Source organism: Bicyclus anynana, chromosome 20 (genome assembly GCF_947172395.1).
Source record: "Bicyclus anynana chromosome 20, ilBicAnyn1.1, whole genome shotgun sequence".
Taxonomy (NCBI): Eukaryota; Metazoa; Arthropoda; class Insecta; order Lepidoptera; family Nymphalidae; genus Bicyclus; species Bicyclus anynana.
This window is the reverse complement of record NC_069102.1, coordinates 7,988,952-7,998,535: the sequence shown is the minus strand read 5'-3', so window position 1 is coordinate 7,998,535 and position 9,584 is coordinate 7,988,952. Positions and strand designations below refer to the sequence as shown.

The 9,584-nt window shown below is 36.2% G+C and overlaps 1 protein-coding gene across 1 annotated transcript; it reads right to left on the bottom strand.

The window, feature by feature from the left end:
• Window positions 1-616: 616 nt before the first annotated feature.
• On the bottom strand, window positions 617-9,333 carry LOC112045158 (RING finger protein nhl-1-like). The gene is made up of 9 exons (XM_052887948.1): window positions 9,152-9,333; window positions 8,412-8,566; window positions 7,504-7,775; window positions 5,786-5,905; window positions 4,752-4,964; window positions 4,245-4,459; window positions 3,446-3,672; window positions 1,681-1,847; window positions 617-1,093 (listed from the first exon to the last, which is right to left on the bottom strand). The coding sequence occupies exons 1-9, from the start codon at window positions 9,331-9,333 to the stop codon at window positions 617-619; spliced, it is 2,028 nt and encodes a 675-aa protein (XP_052743908.1).
• Between the last annotated feature and the right edge of the window lie 251 nt (window positions 9,334-9,584).

Here is a 9,584-nt window from a genome sequence, read left to right as displayed (position 1 = left end):
AGGTACGCACATACAACGTCGGCCCAGTTAACCCAGGTATACCTACCCCCGTATAAAAATATGTATGGAGATGATAATCTATACTAATATTGTAAATGCGAAAGTAAGTCTGTCTGTCTGTTACCTTTTCACGGCTAAACACATTACTATAATGTTACAATTCGATCCGAGGAAAAACTAAATATCGTGAGTTGATACGGAGTCACGAGTTTCCGTTAGTGTACAATATGAACCTAGCATACCTATAACTAAATTAAAAAAAGTTAACACTATGATTTTTAGTATCGCTAACAATTATATCCAATTGTTTGGTGACATAGATACCGGATATCCACCCAAACTTTCCCGGCTGACTCCCCAACCTTCCAAACACTACAAACAGTTGTCCGTTAAATTTGAAAACTTGTACGCGGCAGTTCCCCGAATCCCCTACTAAGATAAAGCCCATCGGATCAACCGCTAGACATTCTGGCTGTCGGAATTGGCCTTTTCTTTGCCCCAACGATCCGAACTCGATAATTTCGCTTTTAACTTGTTTGTTGTATACTTTCAACCGTCGCGTCTTTTACCGTTTGTATATATAACAAAAACATAATGAACCTATCATATAACTGAATTAAAAAAAGTTAACGCTATGATTTTTAGTATCACTAACAATGATATCCAATTGTTTAGTGACGTAGATACCGGATATCCATCCAAACTTCCCTGGCTCACTCCCTAACCTTCCGAACACCCTTACCAATTGTCCGTTAGGTTTAAAAACTTGTACGCGACAGTTCCCCGAATCCCCTACTAAGATGAAGCCCATCGGATCAACCGCTAGACATTCTGGCTGTCGGAATTGGCCTTTTCTTTGCCCCAACGATCCGAACTCGATAATTTTACTTTTATCCTGTTTGTTGTATACTTTGACCCGTCGGTTACCGCTGTCGAGTATGATTACGCGGTCGTTGGTTACAGCGACTGCGGTGGGTCCGTTGAATTCGGTGCAAAGTATTTCCTTGGTCTCCCATACGGTTGTTGTGTGCATTGGTTGCTGTTTGGTCGCTACACCGTATTGGTCTACGAATTTTCCATCAGACTGGATAACCTGTAAATTAATGAAATAAAAAATAATCGTTTTAAAGCTTTTTATAATTAGTCAATCAGCGGAATATAAATAGAAGATAATATTGCGCGAAAACATTAAGTTTTTACTCGGCAGTCAGCACCATTCTAATTTCTATCAATGCAAAACTACTGTATCGTTACCATACTCTATGCCTCATCATCATCATTATCAGCCGCTGGACGTCTCCTGCTTGCTGGACATAGGCCTCTTGCATGGACTCATACAAAACGGTCTCGAGCCGTCAGCATCCAGCGGCTCCTCTATGCCTAATTAGCGCTATTTGGGCGGTTTCGTTCTTATATATATCATTCACAACTACTTTTCAGTTGAAAAACCAACTGTTACTATTCAGTTGACAAGTTTGTCACCCATGATAGTCCTAGTCTACTACCAAGGCTAAATAATTATCACTATTGTTAATGAATTCCGAAAGGTGACTTTAAAACTACACCCCAAGGTCACAAGTCCTGGGACCTGCTCGAGATGTTTCCTCTACCACAACATGATGGTACAATCTCTGTGGCTGCTACCGCGTTATACCTACTATTCTGTATCTAACTCCTCACCTGAACCCTATCGTTTCCAGTATCAACAACATAAATATGATGTTGTGCGTTGTCAGTCGCTATGCCCTCGGGAGATCGGAACATGCCAACTCTGCTGCCTTTCTGTCCGATGGAGCGGAGGTACTCGCCGTCCTTTGAGAACACGTGTATGCAGTGCTTCCATTTATCTAGAACATAAACATTCAGATAAGTACATTTAGCTTGGCAATTTCGTTCGCAACACTCCCGATGTTGCGCGCGGAGCGGGGAGCGTGTAGCGATGAATGAAAACCCCACGACTGATGCACGACACTGCCCCGCACGCACTATTTCACACCCGCGCAGTGTTTTCGCCCGTCGCCCGCATATTATGGGAGTGTTATCAACGAACTTGCCAGACTATAGGTTATCATTATCAGCCCATTTTAACATCCCATTAAAAGGCTAGGCGTCCGTCCGTATAGGAAAGGCGATAGACCCAGCAAGCTGGTAGAGCGGGTTGGCGTAATTAGGGTGATAATGTTACATTAACGGCCAATATCAGACGTTCATGATAATGACCGGGATTAATGCCTTAACGGACTCTCCGAAGCACTCTGTAACAGCACCGAGAATCACTGAAAATTTCTTAGAAGAAAAAAGGCTCAGTATTCCATGACCCGACCCAGGAATCGTACCGAAAACCTCGTGATCCGATGCCACATAAGCTACTGTGCCAACAAGACAGTCTCCTTTTTATAATATTTTTTACGAAAATAAAGAGGAAGACTTTAATTTTTGTGTCAGTGTTTCAAGTTGAAACATAGCTTCGAAAAAAGGTCTATTCCACATTAAACCTCCCTACTCATAAAAATCATTAAAATTCGTAATAATTATTATTTGTTTACCATTTCAATTTAAAACAACAATAAAGTAGCATAGCGTCCAGATTTTAAGCCTGGATATTATCTAAATATTCGGATAAAATAATAGGTAGTTAGATATATATACAATGCCCTTTAAAGCTACTGAATTACTAAATACGTAATTAACATTCACGTTGTATTAACGGCACCTACTCGGATAATCTTGCATTAGTCATTTGAAGATAAACAAAGCTTTCTCTTACAATTCAGGTTTAGGTAAATGACGCATTTAAATATCCGAAGCAAATCACTGAAACTGCAATTCCGTTAACATTCAAAGCACGCGGGGAACGGTACATGCCGGATATTCAATCTCGTCAAACACTTCATGCTCACACTTACAAATAATGTGCGTAGGTACGTACGTACATTTAGTACCAAAATACCTACCTAACTAGCTCCTTTGCCTTTGCTGTTTATGTAGGTAGGTACCTACTTACTATAGCACACGCTTTTTTAAATTACCCTGTTGTGTAGACTTGTAAGCTAAATAGGTTACTCGCCTGCAGCTGTACAAAACTAAGAAGATTTTTTTGCTTATAGGCAGTTTAGATGCCTAGAAACTCTAATGACATTTTTATTTGTGAAAATAATCTCGTAATTGTAATATTTTACGCAAACGCTAATCATAACTGTGACGTAATTCGCTACAAGGCATTGGTTTGATATAGAATCACATAACTGCAAACGCCAAAACGCAAAAAAATAAAGTTCAAATTCGGATAAGACGTGATTTGAAAAGGTTGTCGACGAGTGTAAAATAGCGAAATCGCATCCTAGGATGTCGAAATCTTATTATTCGCCTGGACATCAACCACGTAAGACATAGTTGAAAGTGTCTTGTTGTATATCACTTTAGATTAAAATCGAATAATTCTTACCGGTCACATAAATCTCTCCCAAACTCTTCATAAACGCGATATGGACTGGGCACAGCATTTCGTCACAAGACAGTCTCGTGACAATCTTGGCTTGCGACCGTTCCACCACCAGCACACTGTGGCTGTCCATGCCGCAGATGTAGAGGTGGTTGTTCCACGGACTGATGCCGACGCCGGACGGCCGGGACGTTTTCCGCCATATGTAATGGGGTATGAAGTTACGGGATCTAAAACGTAATGAGATCAAACAATGTCACTAAGCACAACATCAATCGAGAGATCTATACTCTTTTTCTAAAAATGAATATTTGAAGCTAAGATCGCCAAATTGCTCCAATGCGAATTTCGTGTATCACTGTAAGATGTTAATGATAAAAACTGAGCTTAACGTACTTTGCGAGGCAAGAGAATGCACAATTATCGAATTCACAACTTTTCGGGCTTCTACTGACAATGTGTTGAAAGAAGAGAATGTATGAAAGAAGAAAAAGCCTAATATTTTCCGAGTAATATTCCATACTCGAAACCAGACTCTCGTGATTCGTAGGAGATCAGAGTAACTGTTGGACCAAGATGGCGAGTTCGGTAACATGTAATCAATTACTCGAAAACAATCGCATATGACCTTATATGATGATGATGATGAATGCAATTTTATCACCCATTCTTAAGCATGGCAAGTAACGTCGTAACATTCCTAATTGATTCAAACTACTAAAACCAAGAAACAATTTTTACACCTTAGTAAATACAAATAAAGTTTTGAAGAATATACAAGAGAGCCCCTAAAATCTCTTACCTATAATGTAGAGTTAAAGTTGCATCACTCTCCATAGGATCATTTTGTTTTGCTGCTTCAGGTAAAGGATCATCTGATTCGGCGTCATAAGGCGTATTAGAATCTGATTCTATTCGGAAGTTTTCTTTGTCAAAAGTATACTTCTCCGCATCCCATTTGGAGACTTCGGTCAAAAGTTGTAATGTGTTTGTATGTAAATTTATGAAGGTCATCACCTGGAAAAGTCATGCTACTAAAACATAACGTTTTTTATCAACGATTAGGTACTTAAAGACTTAAATGATGCAATATTTGAAAGTGGTTTTTCGAATAATGAAATAGTTTACCAAACTACTCTCATCTTTATTAGATCTAATTTAAGAAATTATTCCCTGTTTTATAAGCCCTTTTGCTCACAGGCAAATTAGGGTGTTGATAATTCAAAAAGTTATTGTAATTTAATTTTTAGAATTTTTAGCATTTGTAGTATGCGAAGTGATTAAAATTAGGTACATAAACACCACAAACCTGATCATCATCAATATTCTCCCTTATTGTCATAGCTCGTTTAGCAACATCTTGAGCCTCTGCCACAGATTCTTTCAACGCCAAAGCTGTCATTTCACCACTTTTATGTAATTCAGATGCCTCTGTTATCAAAGCCATTTTTGCTTCCAGGATAGCGTTGACCTTTTCTTCTGCTGCCATATTTATTTGTTCAATGATACGATCGAATCTGTCCTGGAATGTTGATGAGGTTAAAGATAACTAGATATTATGTTGCTCATTCGTAAATCTAAGACACGACACCGTACCGGAACGCAAAATTGCTTGGTTGTACGCCGTTGCCGGTATTCTACTACCAGTGTCGGTGCCGATGGTTCTAATATTGTAAAATGCAGCTCTCCGGTTTCGTATCATTATGTGTCTAGCAAGTCTATAACTTTATTGGAATAATATCCAATATAGATATCGAAGAAAACAAATAGTTTTCCAAAGATTAGATTTGACTTGTCAGTAGGTAAGTAGGTACTAGGTAGTCTTATTTTTAGAGAGCGTAACAAAAACAAAGTCTAAAGTATATCTAATATATAAACAAGGCGTTGCAAATGCTAATATGTTGATAAGATTAAGGCCATTAAAGCGTTTATTTTGAAATGTTTCATCAAAACATAAATTTTCCTTCTAGATACAATCGAATTCGTCCTGTAAAGTTGAAAACAATGGTTGATAAGGATTAAGGGCAAACAAGCAGTTCTTAAAAGTAACGCGGACAGATATCAAGATATCAAATAAAACAAAATAATAATAATTAAGATACTGAAGAATCTTATCGTTATAAATCAAATTCTATGATAAAAATAAAAATATGTGATTTAATAATTAGGTAGGTATAGGTAAATATTCTGTATGAATTATTTTTTTAAAAGTACGAGAAAATAAGGTAGTTGGATCATGTTGTCCACTATTAAGTAAAAGTACTGATATTATAATTATAAAATTGAGGTTTAGGTATTCTGTTTAACATTTGTGTTTTAATCCTTTATAACTTTTATATTTACCTCATAATGCTCAATTTTGTGTTCAAGTCTACTGGCAGCAGAGTCCAGCTCTTTCAAAATAGAACCAATTTGGATTCGCATGTCATCTAAATGTTGTAACCAACAAACTTTGCAGAAGTTCTGAAACAATTTACAATAAACACGTTTTTATCTTCCATATAAATTAACTCACGATAAAAAATGACAACTTAATTCCAAAGAAAGCAAACCATTATTAATAAAGTTATGATACTGTAAGTTATCAAAATTATATGATCAATAAGGGGGCATTAATCCAACATAATTTCAATTCATTATTTCCTGAAATTACGTTAAAAGATATACAAAGATATAAACAAAGAAAACAATGTATACGTAGGATATAATACTTATATGTCAAAACCGTTTCCTTATAGAAATAAAATAAATAGATTTGGTAAATATGTATAGGTACATATAATCTAAATAAAGCCTATAATTAAGAGAGTGTAAATTACGTATACGTATCAGTGCTATTGTCACATAATGTAATAGGTATTACGTATTTGATATTTTGTTAGGTAGGTACTTCTATCAAATTATAAGATTATAGATTATATCTAAGAATATTGTAATATTCCATTTATATAACAGGGTTTCGTCATAAGCTAATAACTGTGATTTGTGTAAAAAAGGTAGATGATGTTACATTTTTGTTCAAACACAATAGAGATTGTTATTCTGCTTACGATGATGATTATTTAGGTATAGGAAATAAATAATGTATAGTTATGTAAAGCTATACACAACAATGTTAACGTTAAGTTTTAGGTATACAAGTAGGAGATATCTTGGATTAAATTCATACGTTACATCAGAAAGGTCATCAAAAACATCAATTAGTATCACAGTATCAAGATTTACCTTCTTTATCAAAGGCACTGTTTAAAACGTTCGTTTATTCTACCAATTATGATATTTTGCTATTGAGATTACGTTACATTCGACCATTAAAGCTTTGTAGAGTCAAAAAGCAAAGGGTTTGGAACTAAATGTATGTACCGAATCTAATCTTTCGGTACATCGCTAAGTTGTACCGAATGTTAATTATCTGACTATCAGAACAGAAGCTAGGTGATCTTAATCGATATTATTGTCTATTACGTATTGTCTGCCTCGTTTGTCCAGTAGTAGGTGACTTTGGATTATGAGGTACGAGTTCAAAGTCTGGCTACGTAATTTAGATATTTTTCGATGAAATTCTCTATAATTGTCCGGAGTTTCAATGTGTCGGTGTCACCACTCTGTGCCTCGTAAATAGTCCTTTAAAAAGTTACATTTGGACTTGCGTTTTTAGAGGACGCAATTTTATTTTTTTGATGTGTGGAAAATACCCTAAAAACCATTTCAAACCCTATTTTCAAGATGGTGGCCCTTGGACAAGAGTGGGAACCTCTCAAACTTTTAGCTTTCCACTGACCCCCACTACACATCAAAAAAACAAAATTGCGTCCTCTAAAAAACGCAGGGTAAGGCCTAAAAATTGTAACATTGCAATGGACTGCACATTAAGAAGTCAGTTAATCTCGTATCGTTGATCTGAGGGATTGTTACAGTGTCAGTTAAAATCATCAACGCCAACCCGCATTAATTAAAGCTAGTACTAAGCTAAGTCTAGCCTCAAAATTCTTTCTTCTTGTTTTATGGCGGAAAGCCTGACTTTTTAATATTTCTAAACTTGCTTGATGATGAATACGTACCGATTTGCAATGTTCACAGTTAGAGATGTCCAAATTATCACATATAGTTAGGCAGTGCGAACATCTGACTCCTGCAGCAAACAGCTCTACACTCTGCAGGTTATTGTTCAGCGGCGTCGATGGCGGGGTTACTGGTTTAGTCTTGTCTTCGGTAACCCCGACCATGGCTAGCAGGGTATCTATGTAAAGGTTTGATGGAAGGTCTTCCACAAAATTTACACTGTGTACTTGTATTCTCGTACGGCAGATGGGACAGTTGATTATTGGGAGATCTGAAAGGAGTAAAAATGATTGTTTTGTAAAATTAAGTCGTCGATGACACCATTTAGTCTAGGATGTAGGATAGGACCATTCCTGTCTCTTTGTCGAAACTTAATACGATTGGTTAATAATAATCTTTCTCTGTTACATCGGCTCTTTTTGTATAGCATTATCATAATCTGGCTAATTATAAGGGTCGGGTGATTGCTAGTCAGTTTCATCAATCCGTTAGTTTCGTTAACTCGTCAGTTTTCTTATTTGTCGGTTTCACGATATTCTCTAAGTCGTCAGTTTCTCTTATTCGTCGGATTTGTTAACTCGTCATTTTCCACCCACTGCTGCTTACAGATTTCCAGTTTTTATGTAAGACAACTGAGCTTAGATTCATCACAATAAAAAATGGGGTTTGGTGAGCTTTTGATAGTGTTTGATTTAGTAACGATTACTGTTAGATGGTTCTAATAATAATTACCTTTCGATGTATGTTTCGTATACATCGAAAGGTACTTACTTATTGTAAAATCATGAAATTTCCAACTTTTGGACTGCTACTGAGAATTTCTCCGTGATGACGTACGATTTGTAGCTAAATATGTGAACCACTTTACGAAATAATTATATTTACTTAGTATAATTCAGCTACTCACCTGCAACGTAGATTTTTAAACAGTTGCAGCAGAAAGTGTGTTGACACGGTAACATCTTTGGTCTAGAGAGAATCTCTAGGCACAAAGAGCATTGGATTAAGTCTTTGATGCCACCAGATAACCTGGATAAGTCATAAAAAATAAAAGGTATAATATTGCAACAACAAGGTATAATGCATTTTTACTAGATACTCGTAGGTTGATAACAAGTTTGTTTGTGGTCTGGACAGTACCTAAGTTACGCTGCAGACTTAGATTTAGGGATCTAACCTTATTCTTCACATATATATAGCAGATATACGATATTCTTATTTCTTCACGCTTACCTTTTTGTAGTATTGTCCGATTAAGATAGTACTTTCTTGTTTGTATGAAAACGAGAATACATAGGAAACTTACTCAGAAGTGGATTAAAAATATAACAAAACCAGTGTTGAACAAATTCACAATGTTTGTCTGAACAGTTTAATTATGAAATCAAATCAAAGTGTAACCAAAATAAGACAGAGTTACTACTATACACTTCTCGAGACAGAGAGAGATTCTCACTAACTAATAATAATCCTAGAAAGATTACTCCTCGGGCGGACCGATCACCACTGTTATTTTTCGCATTTTAGTATTAACATAAATTAAAGTTTTGAAGTCGGTTGAATTTTTAAATATTTTAAGGTTTTCATAAAATGTAACGAGTAGGATAACTTGAACGTACTTAACTATAAATGACTGTAAAGACTTACTTTCTAGGTTTCATAATATCCGGTATATTAGAGTTGACTTGTCGTGAACTTGTTGACCGATAAATCGCTGGAGCAGTCTGCACTTGAGGAGTTGTCGGAATGACTGTCTCATCTCCTCGGTGGCTGTTAAACCTTTTGAAGTTCAAAAAGAAGGAAGGTTTCTTCTTCACCTTTTCCGCCATATTTACAACTTGTTATCCGCGTTGAACGATTAACACTGAATGCATATCAGTTATAAGAAACAATATTATCAGATTATGCCGATTTGAAAATACGATTAGTCAATTTTGATAAGATAAGTTTAATTATTACGTCTGCGTCGTAGATATGGTAGTTAGAGCCATGAAAAAGAACGCAGTGAAAGCAAAAAACTGTAAAAATAGATTATATACGTACCTAACTAGGTTCGAAGAACCGATGGCCATTGATGTCC